The sequence below is a fragment of the Artemia sp. Qi Xiang Cuo genome, chromosome 21 (genome assembly GCF_049724085.1).
Source record: "Artemia sp. Qi Xiang Cuo chromosome 21, ASM4972408v1, whole genome shotgun sequence".
NCBI classification, from domain to species: domain Eukaryota; kingdom Metazoa; phylum Arthropoda; class Branchiopoda; order Anostraca; family Artemiidae; genus Artemia; species Artemia sp. Qi Xiang Cuo.
Genome location: NC_142814.1, coordinates 28,515,497 through 28,536,129, shown reverse-complemented (window position 1 = coordinate 28,536,129; position 20,633 = coordinate 28,515,497). Strand labels below are relative to the sequence as shown.

Below are 20,633 nucleotides of genomic sequence, written 5' to 3'. Positions count from 1 at the left end.
ACACATCCAATCAAAATTTTAAGATAGCCATTTTGTTCAACGTTGCAGAAAGTTCTGAAAATTAGGTTTTTGAGTATGACAACCCCCCCCCCCAGCCCTCAGGGCAAGGGTTGTAAGTTATGCCCTGGGGGCATATAAGGTTTGTATTGAAAGCGTTGTCGTAGAAACTTCAAAAGGGCTCATTTGATTGGAAATTGAAAGGGCTAGTGCCTTTTTTTTAATAGTTGAAGTTGATTGGAGAGCGACTAACACCCCTCTCACGCCCACCATTTCTCCAAACACATCCAATCAAAATTTTTGAGATAACGATTTTGTTTAACGTAGTTGAAAGTTCTGGAAATTAGGTCTTAGAGGATGACAACCACCCTAACAGCTCTTAGGGTAAGTGTTGTAATTTATGCCCGGGGTATATAAACTCAAAAAGGGCTCATTCGATTAGAAATCGAAAGGCCTAGTGCCCTTTTTAATAGTCGAAAGTGATTGGAAGGCTTGACATTTTTATAGTAAAGATCTATGTGGGTATAATGTATTGTTTGTTGTTGTTGTTGTTGTTTAGACCAGGGCACTTCCTATCAAAAGGAGTTGTCGTAGGAACTTCGAAAAGGGATCATTCGATTGAAAATAGAAAGGGATGATGTTCTTATTAATAGTATGAAGTGATTGGAGGGCAACTAATCCCCCTCCCACGCCCACCCTCCCATTATGTTTAAAAACTAAATGTTTCCTTAAGATTGAATCAAAACGCATTGTGTTAATGCTAATTCCCAACAAGGCATCTCAGCAATATCCCAAGAACGACTGAGAGTATTATATTCAAATTTTCAGGGCTATTTCTGCTCTTAAAATTTAACCGCATCAAAATAGCGTAAGTGTATCCAAGCTATCAAAGAAAGTAAACAGATTTTTTTGCGAATGGTATCAATTTTACCATTTCAGGTCAACTAGAGGAGGTATGAAACTAAATTAAACACTACTATTTGTGTCCAGACTTCTTAAAGGGGTGTGTGTTATTGAAAATTACTGAAAATTTTTCTCCAGCTTACAAATAGCAGGCCAAACTATAAAGTCTTAAAAAAAGAAAAGATTTAAAGTATTATTTTCTTTTTCCCTGAAAAGACTATGTCCATATAAAACGAACAGAAATTAATTAAAAAAACATTTTCCCCAACGAAAAGAAACCCAAAACGAATAGAAATTACAATAAATTACCGAGTCAAACTCAAAACGAGCAGAAATTAAAACCCCTATGCCTTCCCAAGGCCAGAACATAATTTTCACTTTACTGAAAAAAGTACACTGTCGACATTAAACGCCGCCTTGGTCTTGCTAGCTCTAGCTTCAAAAGACTATCAAAACTCTGGAAATCTAACCACCTTTCGAGCTATCTGAAAGTGCATCTATTCAACAGTCTGATCATACCCATTGCTCTATATGGGTGTGAAACCTGGACATTAAAAGATGAAAACGAGCGCAACCTCATTGCGTTCGAAATGAGATGTCTGCGCTGGATAGCCAAGATCGAATATACTGACCATATCACAAACGGAGAAGGGTGAAGTCGCAAGACACTATCCGGAACAAAATTCGAAAACAGCAGCTGTGCTGGTTCGGCCACGTAAAACGAATGAATCCCGAACGCCTACCCAAGATCGCGCTTGAAGGGACAACTGAAGGACTTAGACCACGGGGACGACTGCGCAAAAGGTGGATCGAAAACTTTGATCGACAACGCATCGCCCAACTATCCCGAACCGCACTTGACAGAACAGCATATCGAGTCCTAGTTCATCAGATTTCTTTGAAAGGAGTGGCCCCAAGACGTCCCATGATGATGGATGGGACTTAAGTAAGTAAGTAAGTAAGAAAAAAATACAAATGAATGTGCATTGTCAGTTTAATATACATACACTGATATTTAGTAATCAAAATGTTAATATTATTTGATTTATTAAAGTTATAAAAGTAAAAATATTTATATTTTTTCAGTAAAGTGCAAATTATGTTCTGCCCTTGGGAAGGCGTAGGGGGTTTGAGCCCAACTTATGCTAATTTCTGCTGGTTTTGAGTTTGACTCGGTTATTTATTGTAATTTCTGTTCGTTTTGGGTTTCATTTATTTATCGATGCTGATTTGTGGTAGTTTCACGCTTGGTAGATTTTATTTTATTTTTGCTGGCAGGGTTGTGTTCTATCCCCCTTTATATGGATTATTTTGATGGACTTTGTTTTAAGGAGCACAGGAAAGGCAACGGAAGACCATGGTATCAGAGGAGGAGGAAAGAATCTCATTGATTTAGATTTTACTGATGATTTAAGCGTACTAGAAGAAAGTGTGAGCAAAATGGATGAAATTTTGGATGTTTTACGATTTTAGGATGCTTGTATTGGTTTGAAAATCCCTGTTAGGAAGACTAAGTCACTAAAGCTAGGAATAAGTGAAGATGAAAAGGTGACGTTGGGTGATGAAAACATTTATCAGGTGGACAGCTTCACTTATCTTGTTAGCATTATTAGTAAAGACGATGCGAGCAGTAAAGATTTTAAAAGTAGAACAGCCAAGTCTCAGGGTGTTTTTTCACTTTTGAAAAAAGTTTGGAAAAACGTAAAAATAAGTCTGCAAACCAAAATTAGAATATTTGAAGCTACAGTGATGACAGTGGTCAAAAATCACTCTGAAGTATGGGCGCTCAGAAAAACGGATGAAGATTTGCTAGATGTTTTCCAGAGAAATTGCTTAAAGATTTTTTTGGATATCCGGCTGACTGTCCGTATTTCAAACAATAGACTGTACGAAAAATGTGGTTCTATACCGCTCTCTAGGGCTATAATGAAAGAAAGGTTGAGGTGGCTAGGGCACGTTGTGCGGATGAAGGATGACAGAGTGCCGAAGATTGTTCTTTTCAGCCAACCGTCTAGGCCTAAACGGAAAGCAGGTCGTTCCCGTCTGGGGTGGGAGGACGTCATAAAGAAAGATTTAAAGGAAATGGAAACTTCGTGGGCGGGTGCAAAAAGGGAGGCTTCGATTAGATTGGGGTGGAGGAGGAGCGTGCGTAGCTGTGTTGGCCTCAGGTGGCTTGGTGCTGCGGTGAGTTGTTAGTAGTAGTAGTAGTAGTAGTAGTTTTTTTAATGGAGTTCTTTACTTTTCTTTGAAAAACTCATTTTGTGGAAAAAGTTTTTTTTAATTAATAACGGAAAAAGATCATTATTTTCTTCGAGGTTTCGGCTAGATAACTCATGAAAGCCCGTATCATTTTTAATATTAAATAAAAAACATTTTTTTTTTAAATGAAAGTAAGGAGCAACATAAAAACGAACAGAAATTATTACGTATATGAAGGGGGTTGCCTCCTCCTCAACACCTCGCTCTTTACGCTAAAGTCTTTTAGTACTTTTGAAAAAAGCTTCTTATTGTTCCAATTAAACTTTATCGTAAAGAGTGAGGGGTTGAGGGGGAGGCAACCCCTTTCATATACGTAATAATTTCTGTTCGTTTAAGTTGTTGCTCCTTACTTTCGATTGAAAAACTTTTTTTTTCTGATCGTTTTCTAAATAATGCCAGGAAATCTGGCCTCAATTCAATCCCAGTGAAAATCTACCTAGGAAAATTGCCCTTAAAAACTCAGCGCGTAAAATTGAGACGGAAAAGAGACAATAAGATATATAAAAAAATTCTTGAAAATTCTCCCAGTGTATAATTTTCACTGACAAGTTCACCCCATGGAAAAAACCCCAGAAGAGAATTCTCCCACCCCCTCCCACCCGAAAATGTATGCATACTTCCCAATACAATTACTATAATTGGGCCTTTTAACTATGATGAACAAAATGGCTCTCTCAAAATTTTGGTCGGACTATTTTGGGAAAAAAGTGGCGGAGGGGGCCCAGTTGCCCTTCAATATTTTTGGTAACTTAAAAATAGCACTAGAACTTTTAATTTTCCTTCGAATGAGTCCTCTCACGATATTCTATGACCATTGGATCGATACGGTCACCCCTGGAAAAAAAAACAACAATAACAAATAAACACGCTTTTGTGATCTTTCTTCTGGCAGAAAATACAAAATTCCACATTTTTGCAGATAATAGCTTGAAAATTCTATAGTCGGGTTTTTTGACACGCTGAATCTGATGGTCTGATTTTCATTAAAGATTGCATCACTTATAGGGGGTGTTTTCTCCTTTTTTCGAAAATAAAACACATTCTCTCAGGCTCCTAGCCGTTAATAGGTAAGACTAAACTTAATGAAACTTATATATTTGAAATCAGCATAATAAGCCGATTATTTTGATGTATCGTTGTAGTCGAGTTCTTGTTTGTTTTTTGGATGTTTGTTTATGCAATAATTTTTGCCTATTAGCTACTTCTAAAATTTCCGTTTTTTTATAGCATTTCTCTCCTTTTCGCTAAATGGTTAGGTTCATAATGTATCATCAGATCAATAATAGACAGACCAAATCGCTAAAATCGAATAAAACACCTGGGAGGGTGAAAACCATATAGAATAGTGGATACCAGAAGTGTGGGGGGAAAATGAGAAAGAACAGGGGAGGGGGGAAATCAACTACTGAGCAGCCCAGTAAGGAAGAGGGCCAACATTTATTAATAACTTTCTAGAAGGTGTTCACAGGGGAATATAGAGGAACTTTACCTTTGGGGTCGGAAAAACATTATTATGATTCTGTTGCATTTGAAACCTGTATTTCCAGTGAAAACTCGAACCCCGATTAAGCAGGGTTTCAAATTATGTTTAGCTGCAAAAGAAATTTACAGTCTCAGACTTGATTGGGCTATGGTTTCAAGTTATTTCTCGATGTTCCAACATATTACTCTTTCCTACCTATAGTTTGCAGAATTTACAAAGCCATTGATCTAATTCATATGCCAACCCCCTTAAGTTCAGATAAATTATCTGAGCAGTATCAGCGAAGGATGATAGAATGCCGAAAATCGTAGTTCTTAGTCATCCATTTGAGAACAAGCGAAAAGCAAGACATCTTAGAATAAGATGGGAAGAGGTATTAAAAAGAGATTTAAAGCAAATAGGAACTACACGGGGACAAGTAAAGAGTGAAGCTTTGAACAGGCTGTGGCGGAAGGGGAGTCTGTTGGGACTTAGGTAGCGGGATGCTGCGATGAGCTGTTAGCAGTAGTATGAGAATACATATAGGCTGAAGTTGAAATTGACAAAGAAAAGGCTAGTGTGTATAGGTATATCTCGCTTCAAGAAAAACTAATATAAGGTGTAAACCAATCACTTTCTTTTGAATATACTAGATCCACACCATTAAAATAATCTTCATCATGTTTTTCAAGTATTTTTCAGATAATCTTCTGACTGGTGTAAAAGAGTATGAAGAATCTGGAATATTCTAACGTAAAATGCACATGAACCTATTTTCACGGCAAAAATAGAAGCAAATGTACTTAAACTCAGGTTTTATTTGGTTTTGAGTGACAGTAATGGTGCTTTTTTGTTGAAAAAAAATTGTCGGATTGTTCAAATATTAAAATTGAATGTAAAGACAAAATTATACTTTTGGCGAAAAAAAAACATGTGTTTATACTCAACAAGATGCCTCGACAACCTAAAACATGACCGTATTAGTAGTCATCTTCAAATTTTACTCTTTTAATGGTGATTTTATACGATCCGTAATAAGAACCAGTATTTAAGTCTGAATAAAATCCCTATTAAATCGTTGTGGTTGTACCTAAAGACCATTAGTGACAAAATTGTGCTATTTCAGAAAAGAAGGAAAACAAGGCTTTTAGGTTTCCCTAAAAAAAAAAAAAATGCTTTTGACATCAAATGCAGTATATTCGCGTGCAAGAGCACCTGCATAAAAATTTCTGGACAAAGGAATTATCTGAAGGCCAACAATCTTGGTGGATTAGCCAAAATTGGCTATAAATAGCCTCTTGGCGGAAAAACACCCAGTTTTTGACTGTAAGCATATTTGATAGTAATGCATATGTAAACTTTAATTTTACTCATTTATTTTTCTTATTAATTCTCAATCCGCATAGACGATGATGAGAGGTAATCAAGCATACCTCGTTCATGAGAGTACCCCTTGTCATATCTTTAACTTTAAAGTTATGTTAGTAATACCTAAATTACCCGCAAGAAACTGGTTTTTTATCGAGATGTAAGACAAATAAGAAATCTACAAAATTTAACAGGATTTATGTGGATTCTATTAAGTTATCTTCCTTAAGGATTTAGAAAAGACCTGAAGCATATGTTTACTAATTTGACGGTACTTTTTTTTAGGAACACACATATATAACATGACAGAAAAAACCGTTTTTACCTAACCAAGATGCCATCTAAAATCGTTGAAAGAGAGATGGCCGTTAGTTACGTCCCAGGAATTGAAACCGACCCATACATACGGACCATTGAATGGGAAATGATGGACAAATCCAAATTCTTTTCGTTAAATGTAACTAGTTCCTTCATTGTCCGAACATTTTTGTACCCATTTACCGTTATTAAGACTAGACTGCAGATTCAAAAAGGATCAGAGATATATAAAGGAACCTTTGATGCTTTTCGGAAAATAACCAAATATGAAGGGACTAAAGGATTTTACAAAGGTTTCTGGGTTAACTCATTCACAATTATATCCGGGTCGTGCTACGTCTTAACTTATGAAAATGTAAGACACCTACTTCATTCCTACGATATTCGTGACGCACAAATCAAGGCACTTGTTGCGGGAGGATCCGCTTCACTCGTTGGACAAACTATTATAGTTCCAGTTGATATTATTAGTCAACATTTAATGCTGATGGGACAATTCAAGAACCGATTTAGCGGAAAAAAGAAAATTTCTGTTCCTACCAACAGTATAGTAGTGGAAACTGACGGGAAATCGAAATTTGGTATAACCAGCTCACTGATTAAGGAAATTTACAAGACTGATGGACTTCGGGGCTTTTATAGAGGATATGTAGCATCCTTGTGCACTTACGTCCCTAATAGTGCTCTATGGTGGTCGTTTTATCAGTTTTACCAAGGTATGTTTGTTTTTTTGTTTTGTTTTTTTTTCTGTGTGAATGTCCGTTTCTGTTTAAGCCCTATGGCTAGGATCCCCTAGAAGAGAATTTGAAGGGTCTCCAAAGAATCTTTAATTAAAATCAAGTTGCCATCAAAGCATGTCTAATTGGAGAAAAAGCCAAGATTGATAGTCTGAGTGAGAGGCAAAGCTGGCATAAGCCTTTTTCAGGATTGTATAAAAATGATGTCATTTCCACTTGTTGATAGATAGTCTATCATCCATCCGTCCTAGGGCAGAACTAAGGTAGATAGTCATAGGACTAAGGGATGATCGAGATTTTTGGGTTGACTCAAAGTCTCCAAAATATTTTTTTCATGAAAATCGACTTTGAAGATTCAAGAATTCATACGTTTTTAATGCATTGGTCAAATTTGGTATTCGTGTATTTTGATTGTCTCCGGACCAAAATGAAGTCTGATAACATGAAAAGATTCTACGCAAAAGAAAAGGATAGAAAAAAGTAACAAATAATTTTATCAGCATGATTTAGCCCCTAAAAGTCAAATGCTTGAATTCCGCTTTCAGGAAACGACCTGCTCTCTGAGGGCAGAAGCATAATAAAGCCAAAAAAATGGCTGCTTTTATGGACTATAAGTAAATTGTAGTTTATTATTCTTATTGATAGCCTGAATAGCATGCACCAATATATATTGTTTGTATAGATGTGCTTTCAAGATATGTGTTTATGTCTAAGGCAGTCGGCTGGTAGAAAGTAGATTCACACGTTGTGATTAAGAAAAACTAACAGCAAATGAATCAGTGTTCCCAGACGGGGCACAAATGGGGTATTTAGGCGTTTTATTATGTGGTCGCACCTTAAAGCTCTCAAATTATCTTATTTTTCAAAGCGGTTTTTTTTAAATATTATACTTTTCATCCTTTTTTGCCCAAAAAACTTATTTGGGGGGACATTTTCGTTTTAATAGTCGCGCTGTTATATACCAGACATCTGGTAATACTGGAATGGACAGAAGCATATTTGAGACATGTCCAGGTTAGACTCCAGGGTTTTCAAATACGAAGAAAATTTTATATCAACGTTTAAAGTACCAAGGACAGCAAAATAAGCATTCGGGCCGTGTCATTTTAATTCTATTCACAGCTCAAAACCGCGATTTTCTGAGACTTTCCTTTGTTTTAATCAAAATTGTGAAGTTTTTAGTGTAGTATCACATCAGGGCAACTGTGTAACTCCTTTTTTTTAGTCCAGCTATTTGTCGGACAACTTAGCATTGTATTTTGTTTTTCTTTTGGTGTTTTTTGTGTAAAAAAAATTACATACAAAAGCATTGAGTTTTACAAAAATCCTTTATGTTGTGGAAGTTTAGCTCTTTCTGTTGTGTTTTTTTTTTTTTTTTTTTTACCAGCACCATTAGTCCGCTACCCATGTGCTCTCTGATAACTAAATACTTGACAGTGCTCACAAATAAAGTATTAAAGCACTTCTAAAATTAAAAACAGAGAAATTGAATAGAAGTGAATCTTTAGCGTTTTAACATGGTTCTGATAGAAATTAAAACTACTAGCGCACCACTTTTAGTGGTTCGCTTGGAACCAAAAAAAAATTGCTGGATTAAAAAAAGGAGAAAATTCAAAACAAGTTTAAATTTAAGTTGATTTTAATATTGAAATTTTTTATTAAAACTAAGTTCTTTTACGTGCCCTGTTGACGAAAGTGCGTTTTGCATCTTCAGCCCATGTAAAATACAATAAGTACAAACAAGATTTATGCAAAAGTATAAAAATTAGCTGCATGACTTTGCCAGATAATGCTAGATGGCGAGTTATATGTTGTTATTAATGAAAAAAAAATCTTTCCGAAAAAAGTGTTTTCAAAGAAAAGTAAAGAGCCGTATGAAAACATAAAACAAAAAAAGTAATATAATGATTTCAAACTTAAAAAAACAGAAATTACTTTGAATAAATGTGAGTGGCTACCTTTCTCTCTCTCTCTCTCTTTCTCTCTCTCTCTCTCTCTCTTTCTCTATCTCTGTCTCTCTTTCTTTGTGTATCTATCTCTTTCTCTCTGTAACTCTCTCTCTCTCTCTCTCTCTCTCTATCTCTCTCTCTCTCTCTCTCTCTCTCTCTCTCTCTCTCTCTCTCTCTCTCTCTCTCTCTCTCTCTCTCTCTCTCTCTCTCTCTCTCTCTCTCTCTCTCTCTCTCTCTCTCTCTCTCTCTCTCTCTCTCTCTCTCTCTCTCTCTCTCTCTCTCTCTCTCTCTCTCTCTCTCTCTCTCTCTCTCTCTCTCTCTCTCTCTCTCTCTCTCTCTCTCTCTCTCTCTCTCTCTCTCTCTCTCTCTCTCTCTCTCTCTCTCTCTCTCTCTCTCTCTCTCTCTCTCTCTCTCTCTCTCTCTCTCTCTCTCTCTCTCTCTCTCTCTCTCTCTCTCTCTCTCTCTCTCTCTCTCTCTCTCTCTCTCTCTCTCTCTCTCTCTCTCTTCTCTCTCTCTCTCTCTCTCTCTCTCTCTCTCTCTCTCTCTCTCTCTCTCTCTCTCTCTCTCTCTCTCTCTCTCTCTCTCTCTCTCTCTCTCTCTCTCTCTCTCTCTATCTCTCTCTCTCTATCTCTCTCTATCTCTCTCTCTGTGTATATCTCTATCTATCTCTATTTATATCTCTATATATCTCTCTCTATATTTCTCAATCTCTTTCTCTCTCTTACTCTTTTTTTATCTCTCTCTCTGTCTATTTCTCTCTCTCTTACTTTTTCACTCTTCTTTTCTTTCTCTCTCTATTTTTCTCTTTCTCTCTATCTCTATCTATATCTCTCTCTCTCTCTCTATCTCTCTCTCTCTCTCTCTCTCTCTCTCTCTCTCTCTCTCTCTCTCTCTCTCTCTTTCTCTCTCTCTCTCTCTCTCTCTCTCTCTCTCTCTCTCTCTCTCTCTCTCTCTCTCTCTCTCTCTCTCTCTCTCTCTCTCTCTCTCTCTCTCTCTCTCTCTCTCTCTCTCTCTCTCATCTCTCTCACACTCAAACCCTATAAAAGGCTTTTTACAAAAACGATATTTGATGTCATGTTGTGTGGTTTTTGTTGGTCAAAACATCAACTGCATAAAGAAGAAAATGACAAAAAGCATCTTGACCACAGGAAAAAAGACTTTAGAATAACTGCATTTTTGACTTTCAATTTCATTGAACTATTCTAAAAGGACACTTTCTTTGTCAAAACTGTTCCTTTTGATTCTGAACATATATCATTCTGAGCATAAGCATATAGAAAATTGATATCTAAAAATTTGTTTTTAACGAACATTGGTAGCCTACTTTTTGAAACAATCTGTTTAGTTTGTTGAAGTATTATTTTGAACGGACGAACCAATAAATTATTTAGCAATTGATTTGCTATACATGTGAAAGGAATGTGTATAAAAGGAAGAAAATATGGATTAAATTTACTAGTCAGATTAAGGAAAATAGATTGGTGCTTTAGAATATATTGATGCCAATTTCTGGAAGTCCCAGCAATTTTTGATTGTTCAATATCATAATGATAAAAGAGTAAATATTTAAAATGTATTTTGTTTTCAGTAAAGCGCAAATTACATTCTTGCCTTTAAAGCAGTGGTTCCCAATCGATTTCGGGTCATATCCCACGTAGGCATTTCTAAAATCCGGATGCCCCCTCGTGACATTAAAAAATTTATGTTCGAAATTTTATATGTATTCACCTGAAGGAAGCTTAAAATGGAATTGGTATTTGGTAAACCAACTTGGTATTTTTTTTAGGTCGTCTTGTAGGCATATATTATGCTAATGGAAAATAGTCTGTGTATAAAACACCTTTTATACAATGAATGGCTTATTGCAACACTATCATGTATCTTTTTTGTTCTTTAAATGCATAAAGATGTTTCGTCATTCATATGAATTATATTGTTTTCAAAATTAAGACTCTGAAGTATAATCAGATAAAGGGTGCATGTCCTGCCCATGACCCCCCAGAATATTGTTATGCCCCACGGATGGGACCGGCACCCACGTTGGGAATCATGGCTTTAGAGGGTGTAGATGGGCAGTAGCCTCACTCTTATTTATGTTTGTGTCTCTTTGTTTTACGTTTGACTTAATTCTTCATTTTAGTTCTACTAATTTTTAGTTTCATTTTTCATCCATAGTAATTTTAGTTAGTTTTAAGTTTTGATTTTTATTATTACTTTATTACTTCCGTTTTTGGTAAAAAAAACAACAAATTATTTTTTTAATTAATTTTCGTTCGATTTTAAATTGATATAGATTTTTATGACCAATCGTTGAAATATTTTTAAAACTTTATCATCAATGAACTCGGGTTTAATAGTCCTTTGTTTAGTCAATCTGGTGCCATGAATAATTTCCAATGCTTTTCTGCAATGGTGTAGGTTATCTATTGATGAAACTCTGAGTCAAGACATATTTTCCATACTTGTAATCAGTTGATGATGTCTCTTCTCTAAGATATTCTGTTTTGATTAAGAGAGTCCTTCTTTGTATCTAAAATAGTGACGAAACAGGTATAATTTGACGTTTTAATATCATTATAAAGTAATTATTTGTTACGTTTTATTTTGCGCATCACAGGCAGAACTGTAGACTGGGAGGTATAACTGATGATTCGTCGGATTTGAGTGTCAAAGCTGTGACATTGTGTAAACCCTTGATCCTGACAATAAATGTAACCATTGAATAAGTGTATATCTCTTGCGATTTGGAAGAATATTTGCTTTAGAGACTATTAATTTTCCAGTGTGTTCATAAAAAAAGCTTCTTCTGTGTCCTTATTCAAGTATATTCAGCTGATCGTAATGAAATATTTAGTAAAAACAAGCAAAAATAATTGGTATATATTTTTCAGATCAGTTGCATATTATTCTACCGTTTGGTGTCCCTCTAATGATGCAACAAGTTATGGCTGCTATGCTTGGAGGTTTGACTACTACTGTCTTAATCAACCCTATTGATATAGTTCGGGCCAGACTGCAGGTAAATTTTTTAATTTGTTGCTTTATGAAAATTGAGCAGCCTATTAAATTGCCAGTTATAAAAATTCCAAATATTTTACGGTATGTAATCCCTGGTGTGAACATTTTGAACATAAAAATATAGTACTGGTCACTTTTGAATAATTATCAATAGTAATATTTTTTACAAGTGTGATAATACTATTTTTTGTAAAAAGAGCAAAAGTGCTCTTTTGTAGACAGTATTGCCATCTAACTTTTAAATGACCAAATGTAGATGACATCAATGAATTACTTGCTGGCACTCACAAAAACTGCTACAAACTGGTAGGCAATACAAATAAGATGGTGTTATGATGAAAATGGTCAGTACCCTTTCTTAATAAAGGAATTCTATTTATCTAAAAAAAGGAATACGGATTCTCTGAAAATTTTATCACCCATAATTTTTCCAGAATGATCCATGTTTTTGTAGCTCGGTTAACTGATGTTGCCAAATAGTTTGCCTTGACATTAAATTCACATTGAGTACTACTTTTGGTTTTCCCTCCCAAGAGGGTACCAGAGACTACATAGAAAATCCTGGAATAAAAGAATTTTAGTTCTTTTTTTTGGTGGGGGAGGGAGAAGGTTTTGGGAGAAATTTTTCCTTTGAGGACGTGTTACACAAAATCTTTTTTGTTAGAAAATGTATTTATTTCAATTTTCACCACTTTTTGTACTTTGTTTTTGGGTTTTGTCCTCCCAAAGCCTGATTCACAATGATATCTTACTAATCAGAGCCAATCAGATTTTTCGTAGAATTTTCTTATTGGTAGTAAAATTATATGAAAATTTTGACTGGCGCAATTAGTGCAGGCTAAATCTTGGTATTAGTAAAATCTCATTGTAAATGGACCTTAAGGAAGACGGATACCTTGCTCACCCTCCCCTGTGTTGTGAGGGTCTATGTTGTCGTTACTACTTGCCAGGCATTTCAAGACCAAGTAGTTGGTCGTTTAAGGCAATCGTTTAAGGGCACTCCTTCTTTCAAGCTTATATCTGTTTTTGTATCGACTATACATTCTCTCTGGCAGTGTTACATATAAGGTGGAACCCCTCTTAGTGTTTATAACCATTTTTCAAAGAAAAAAAAGTATTATTGCTTATAAAAAGACAAATAGCTTTCATAATGATTGTTAGGCTTATAATAATGGCTGCTGTTACACGCTGGTGCGACTACGGTTTTGACAAACCTTGTGTTGAATCGTATAAATTTATAATAAAAAAAAAAATATATGAAATTTGGAAGGTGTTTGGATGCATAATATTGGTTTTGTCTATCCATTTGGCTTAAATGATTATGTTTTTTACATATAGAGGTGTGTCAGAAGTTGTTTGAATTTTTAAAAAAAGACGAACATGCATAAGTTGATAATTCGGTTAAGAGACGGCGAAGATCAATGGGTCATAGAAAAAAAGTGATGCAAACCGATACTTTAATTTGACAAATTGTTAATGTTTAAACGCTACTTATTTGTTTTAGGCCGAGACTGAGTCTGTTGATTTTTGAATCACCAACTTGGTTTGTAAGGGTGTTCAGTTTAGGAAAATGTTAGAAATGGGTCAGTGAAATAAGATTTATTCTGATTTTTTACAAAATCAGATGACAAGTAGCTTGCACAACACTGTTATCTGGGATTTGATATGTATGCTGGCTAGTGAGGGTAAAGATGTTTAAAGCTTTGAATCTAATAGCACTAAAAATAGGATAATATATTTTATTTTTCTCTTTAAATTTCACCTATATATAGATTTTTAAAAACGCTGAAAAGCTGAAATTTTTAATGAAAGAAACTAAAATGGAACCATTCAAAAGATCTAATGCTTATGAAAACTCCAGTTGTGTTTTATAAATTTTCAAAGAATATAAGGCAAAAAATCCGTAAGTATAATTTGTCTTTTAGGAAATTTGACCAATTTCCTGAATGGGAACCTTACTTTCTCTGTAAGATTTTTTTCTTTTGTGAACTCCAATTAATGTTTGAATACTTAAATGTGATTTGTCTACTATTTAGATGTTAATCTCAATAATCTTATAAAAAGTTGGCCAAATTTCGGTTATCATCTCATTTAAAGACTTCATGAATACAAGAAACACTAAATTCTGATATAAATATATTTGAAAATGAATAACTAAGAAAAGCAACCAAAGAGTTATTTTGAGAATTGGAGGAGTTTAAACATAAATATAAACATTGTTTGTAATCCGCCTTAGAATTTTATTATTATTCCAGTAGGTAAGGCCTGTGGTACCTTTTTTTCAAAATGTCATTGTGGGATGTTTAAAAGAACCAATCAAAAAACTATCTTGTGAATAATAGATGTAAATGCTGGAATTAGGATTAGTAATCTAGAATAAACTAGACTTGATTTGCCTGGGCTACATAAAATGTTGCGTGAACTACGTTTTAGTTTATTTCATCGCCGTTGATTAAACGCCTAAATCCTAAGAAGATTCCTTTTTAATGATCATTCGTTCTTAAAAGAAGCTCTCAAAATACGCTGCTTCTACGTCAAACTAACTTTATTTTCTATTTTCAAATATCAAATAAATCCTATAGCTTTTAAGATGCACCTTGTATGTAAGCTATTGTTCTTCTATTTTCCCTCAACCTTGAGCCTAAAATGACAAATGACAATAAATATAGCCCCTAAATTCCTTATAATAGGCTACGTTAAAGGAACTAGCACTGTATTCTGCTCTTCGCTTGTAGTTATAAATTTGTGCTATCTGTTGTCTTGGGACGCAAATAGTAACAAATAATTAAACATCTCTAATGATAACTGAGTTTTGAATTACACCCTCAATCAGTATAGCTTAAACCTCTGCGGCACTTTGGTTATTTTCTTTCTGGCCATCAAATTTTTTGGACTTTCTTTCCCTTTTTTTTCTTTTTTTTCTCATTTTCAATTTATTGTCCCATTTTCAGGTGCAAAGGCTAGACTCTATCCCGCAGACATTCGCCATTCTTTGGTCCGAAGAAAAAATGGGAATGTTCAAAAAGGGCTTATCTGCTCGAATGGTCTCCTCCTTGGTATTCAGCTTCTCGATAATTCTAGGATATGAATCGATCAAGCGACTTAGTATCAAAGAAAAATATAAGCCTCAAGTTCGGTGGTGATGATACGCTGGTGTAGGATAGAATTATTCTAGATTAAATTACTTAGTCTTTTAGCTTGTTATAGGTGATAATTTAACCATAAAAGGAGAACAATGCAGTCACACTTACAGAATAAATATTATGGGGAAGTGTAAATACAAAATGCTTAAACTTAAAAGAAAAACTCTTTCGCATGCTGAACATTAGTCCGCGTAGCGCAGGTACTGATCTCCTGATTCCCTGCCTTCGGCTTGGAGTAAATTGTGTGGTTGGGGCAAATCATCCGACGCATCCTGTTTTTTCCCCAGATTTATCCAGGTGCCCATTTAGAGCTGGATCCACTCATAAATAAAAAATAAGCATTTCTAAATTCAACAGATGCTATAGCTCAAGAGACATTCGGCCAAATAGTCTGTCCACATAATGCGCTGTAATGTCTAGTACTGTTTGGCATACCGAACATATCTGTATTATCTAATCTATGATATGATTTAATCTATGAGTAGAAAGTCTGCAGTAAAAATTCGTCCCAAAGTAAAAAAAAAGGTTCATTCTAATAATGTATGACCACTTAGTGCAAGAACTCGTTTAGAATTTGTTAATTACTTTATTTTTTGGCATAATTTTTATGGTTGCCAGTTTTCTTCTTTTCATTGTCAATATAATTCTGTTTCTTTGGCCTAATTTTTACAGTTCGTTTTGGGAGTCAGATTTCGCCTTGTCAAGTGTGGGAGAATATTCAGTTTGCTTCCGTTTTGGATCAGGGTTTAACAAACCTTTCTTCGGGTCGGTGTAATTGCGTTTAAATAAATAAAATCTGCAAGTTTATAGACTAGTAATATGCACCTTTTTTTTTTTTTTTTTAGACCAATTGACATACCAATCTTAGACATACCAATTGACAGTGTCGCTACCAATTAGCAATGTCGCTTTGTCTTTTTCAATTGGCAAAACTTACCGTCTTCTGTCAGATGTTAGTTTTAGTGACTGATTGTTTTTTTTTTATTGTTATTTATTTCTTCTTTTCATGTAGCAAAGCATGAAAAGTAAAGGCTTTTTGCATCATTGAATTTTAAAATTAGTATGTGCATGACTGAATAATAGTTGTTGTAATTTTGACACACTTATACTACTTGACAACAGTTGGGAGCTTAGAGTCTTATATTTATAATTATAAACCATAAAGAATTGCTAAGTTGTATCAGTAATACATTTATAATGATTTCTCGTAACTGCAATAAAGGCATTGAAAATCTGACCAATTTCTTATTTTCTATGAATATTTATTGTTCATTACGGTACTTGTACGATATACCCCCTGCCTAAAATTCTTCATCTAATTAGAACCTTGGAATTTCCATAATTTTGGGATTTGGGATCAAAATATGATGAATATATAATACTTTATTAACAAAATTAAGGGAAATCCCAAAATCCCCAAATTATGGAAAATCCAAGGTTCTAATTACGTAGATGAAGAGTATTAGGTAGGTCGTATATCATACAAGTACCATTATTACTTCTATGAATATATCTATATTTGGTTGGGGTGAATTTTTCCTAAAAATCAACCAAGAAAATTATGTGAATCTAAAAAGAAAAAATCCAGAGATCGGCGACCTAAAATCGTTGTATTTTCAAGGATCATACCCATACCTCCCCACTTCAGAACAATATTCTGACTTCTTCCTAGTTTGAACATGTGCTTTAGGACTATTTGACATAAAAGAACGTAGAAACTGAAGAAAATCTTAGCTTTGACACTTTAACTTAGCTCTACTTTAACTTAGCTCTGCTTTAACACCAGTCTGTTTTTACAACTACTTCAACATCGGCTAAAGGCCCGTTCTGCGGATGAAGGATGACAGATTGCCGAAGATTGTCCTTTTCGGTCAACTGTCTAGGGCTAAACGGAAAGCATGTCGTCCGCGGTTGGGGTGGGAGGATGTCATAAAGAAATATTTAAAGGAAATGGGAACTTCCTGGGAGAGTGTAAAGAGGGACGTTTTGAATAGAATGGGATGGAGGAAGAGCGTGCCTAGCTGTGTTGGCTTCAGGCGGTTTGGTGCTGTGGTGAGTTGTTAGTAGTAGTAGTAGTAGTTGACATCGGCATATAAGAAGCTGAGTTGTTGCTATCTATCATTTTAAATAACCTTTAGATACCGTTGTTATCTAATATAGCTTTCGTGAGGAATTTAAAAATTTATAATAAGGTTTGTAATGCTAGGGCCGAAACAGTATTGGTGTTCTTGGATGAAATTGAAAACATTGAATTGAGTCTTTCCAGAAATACTCTAGCTGAAATAGTAGATTTTTTATTGACATATTTACATGTTTTCAGTTTGATGTAGCTAAAATGAATTACAAATCTTAGAAATTTGCTACACAAAACTTGTCAATGAGTCGATTCCACAGCCTACTGCTATTTATGTAGGAAGTCTTAACTACTATTTTTTCTCTTTGTTGTCAATTTTCTTTAATATTAAATATCTTAACTGTTTGAAAACAAACGTCTGTCTTCGAAGAGGGAATTTAAAAACCAGTTAACTTACTTACGTTCTTGTCACTTGAGTCTTGTCTTAGTGCTTATCTTTTTGTTATAATCGGATTAATAATGATAGTGTAAATGTATATGTAATGTTCTAATCAAGGTATTCCAGTTTTAACTAAGAGTAGCTTTTGACAATTTCAGAAGATCCCAACTAACTGTTAACTGAAAATAATTTCCTAGACCACATTGCTTTTCCATTTACAAAAATGATAAGAGAGAAAAAACGAGTTTAATTTAAACAAAGCAGTGGAACAAAACACAAAATGCAGCAGCACAACTTTAAATAATTAAAAAGTTCCGAAATATTTGGATTTTTTATCATTTAAAGTTTTGTTGTTGTTTTTTGTGTTTTGTTCCACTGCTTTGTTTAAACTAATTTGTTTTTCTCTAAAAATTTTTGTTAACTGAAGTAAAAACAGTCATTGAAACAAAGAAGGTTAGCTCGATTAAGTTATCTTTTTACATACACTACTGTTGAAAAGGTAGAAGGAGATACAAGCCAGTCGACGTAGATTCAGTAACTATATTTTGATGAATGTATCATTTTTTAAATCTCGCTGCAGTTTTTGCTTGTTTGTTATGTTTTTTGTTGATTTTTTTTCTTACTTTGACTGCTATAGTTTTTACTACCACTAACGTGGAAATATTCATCGTTTTAACTGTAAGCGTTGCAACCAAGACATGGTAGAGTTATTGGTTAATACTGGTGTGAGAGTAGGGAAGAGTTGCTCAATTGCAGCTTTTGTTAAACTTGGAACGCCCTGAATATTATTCGTTTTTGTCGATAGTGGATTTTTCTGATTCGATATATTGTATTTTGAATTATATTTTTCCTTAGAAAATATTCACTTATTTTATGTTTAATAAAGATTTAAATTAAATTACTGATTGTTAAATATAGAAAATGTTGCAAAGACTACGCACATTGCCGAAATCAAAACAGTTGTATTTCTGATTTGCCATAAAAAACCTGTGTTTGAAACCTAATATATCGTACATTCCATTTGTAATTTTGATGCTTCAGTCGCTCATTTTCTCCATATTCATAGGGGTATACTCGCGGGAAGGGTAGTTCTGGAGCCCAAATGGGTGTTATAAAAAACCTAGTTTCATTTGCTATAGTAAATATATTTTTTTATTAATCTAGTTTGTCTCTGATAAAAGAAATTTGTCAAAAATCAAAAATCGGCTTCATGAAAATGCGGAGTTGTTTAATTGTAGGGACTTGTGTATAAAATGGATCACTTTTCTGAATGTTATCTAGCTTCTTTTTTTCCTGGACTGAGTGAAAACTGTAGAGCTCTAGGTTTTCGGTTTTATAAACCATCAGTGCAACATTACTTGGAATACTTTTTTACAGGAGTCTATAGTATGCTGTTTAGTTCTGGGGAAAAGTGGGGGGAGTACATATTCAAAAAAGAAGTTAATTCTATGAAAATTATAAGATACTAGTGAAAAATCTAAGGATATCAGTGGGGTTGGAGTCCGAATCCCCTCCCATCCCCTGCGCACAAGGTAATGACTTAATCCTTCTTTTTTTCATATGACGGCGCAGAAGCGCTACCTAAGTATTGATCGGTGTGACTGCCGTCTATTGTTTTTTTTCTAAACCACTTTTCGTTGAAGGGGTAACGCTGAAACTTTATTTGAAGTTGAAGGTTCTAAGGCGCTTTGTGAGAGCCGAAAGTGATGGGCTTGCAAAACAGCTCCCTTTCTCTTTTGTTACCAAGTCCCCCGTAACCCGCAAAAGAATTCAATAAAAAAAAATTAAAATAGCTCTTTGTTCCAAATAGTTGAAAATTCCAATAAAATGCTTCCGGTGATGACACAACGTGTACATCCCCTGAGGCCAGGGTCATGAAACATACAAGCTTACCATTGTTTAAATATAGGTTTTTTAATTGCAAAAGGTGGGCTTGTTAAATTTTGGATGTGCAGTTGACTGTAATTTTTCGGGATCCTTTTCTGTGTCAAGAGAATAATTTGTTGTTGTTTTTTTTGTGTGTGGGGGAGTTCAGAAAACAATCAAAACCTTCTTTTCTTGATTATTCGTATTCCGAACGAGCTCTTACGGATCGTTTGCTATACCAAGATTCCCAGTGTATTCCTAGAGTATGATTTGAAAACGAAATGCATACCAAAGTAAACCAAAAGATGCTATTTGAACGTGTACCAGAGTAAGTGGAATGATACTTGGGAACGGCTTCCAAACCGTTCCCAATCTATTTGTCTATATTCAAGATTGTAACAGGAAGGGTATCATGGCGATTTCACCCCTATAGAAAAATTATGCACATTTTCAATCCATTTGGATGTATTCCCTTTCCTCATCCATTCAAGATTCTATATATGCAGTAAGCTGTTATCAATTTTTGTCCAAAATTTAAATAGCATGACAAAATCATAATTTTTAAGACAAGAAACTGAAAAAATTACAAATATTCCTCTTATTAACAAGTAAAAAGAAATGTCAAATAAACACAAACAGAAATTAATATAAAAAAGAAAACTTTCCAAAAAAAAAAATTCCGAAGAAAAGTAAAGAGCTACATTAAACCCAAGACGAGCAGAAATCAAAACACATAATAGTGCAGACTTAAAACGAACAGAAATTACTATCAATGAATAATCAAGTCAAACTTGAAACGAACAGAAATTACCATCAGTGAATAATCCAATCAAACGTAAAACGAACAGAAATTATCATAAGCAGGAGGCTAATGCCCCCAGTGGCTTCTAAAAACCAGAGTGCTATTCGCGCTTTCGTGAAAACAAAATATGGTTTAAACGTTTTCTCTTTTATAGAATTAATAAAACAAAAATTACAGAGACTTCTAGGAATGATATTTCACAATACATTAAACAGTCTGTCTACTTTCATTAGTTTTTTCTGTAATCTTTTTTATTACAGTTTTTTTTTTTTTTTTTTTTTTTTTTTTTTTTTTTTTT

General features: G+C 34.4%; 1 protein-coding gene across 2 annotated transcripts in view; it reads left to right on the top strand.

Moving 5' to 3' along the window:
- The window catches only part of LOC148939415 (solute carrier family 25 member 44-like), a 67,870-nt gene extending 49,311 nt beyond the window's left edge, over positions 1 to 18,559 (top strand). For both annotated transcript variants that reach the window (XM_089107257.1, XM_089107258.1), the window contains exons 3-5: positions 6,275 to 7,023; positions 11,885 to 12,012; positions 14,963 to 18,559. In XM_089107257.1, coding sequence (XP_088963383.1) covers positions 6,324 to 7,023; positions 11,885 to 12,012; positions 14,963 to 15,154 — 1,020 coding nt within the window. In that variant the 5' untranslated portion in view covers positions 6,275 to 6,323 and the 3' untranslated portion in view covers positions 15,155 to 18,559. The remainder of the gene's footprint in view (positions 1 to 6,274; positions 7,024 to 11,884; positions 12,013 to 14,962) is intronic.
- The last annotated feature ends 2,074 nt before the right edge of the window (positions 18,560 to 20,633 follow it).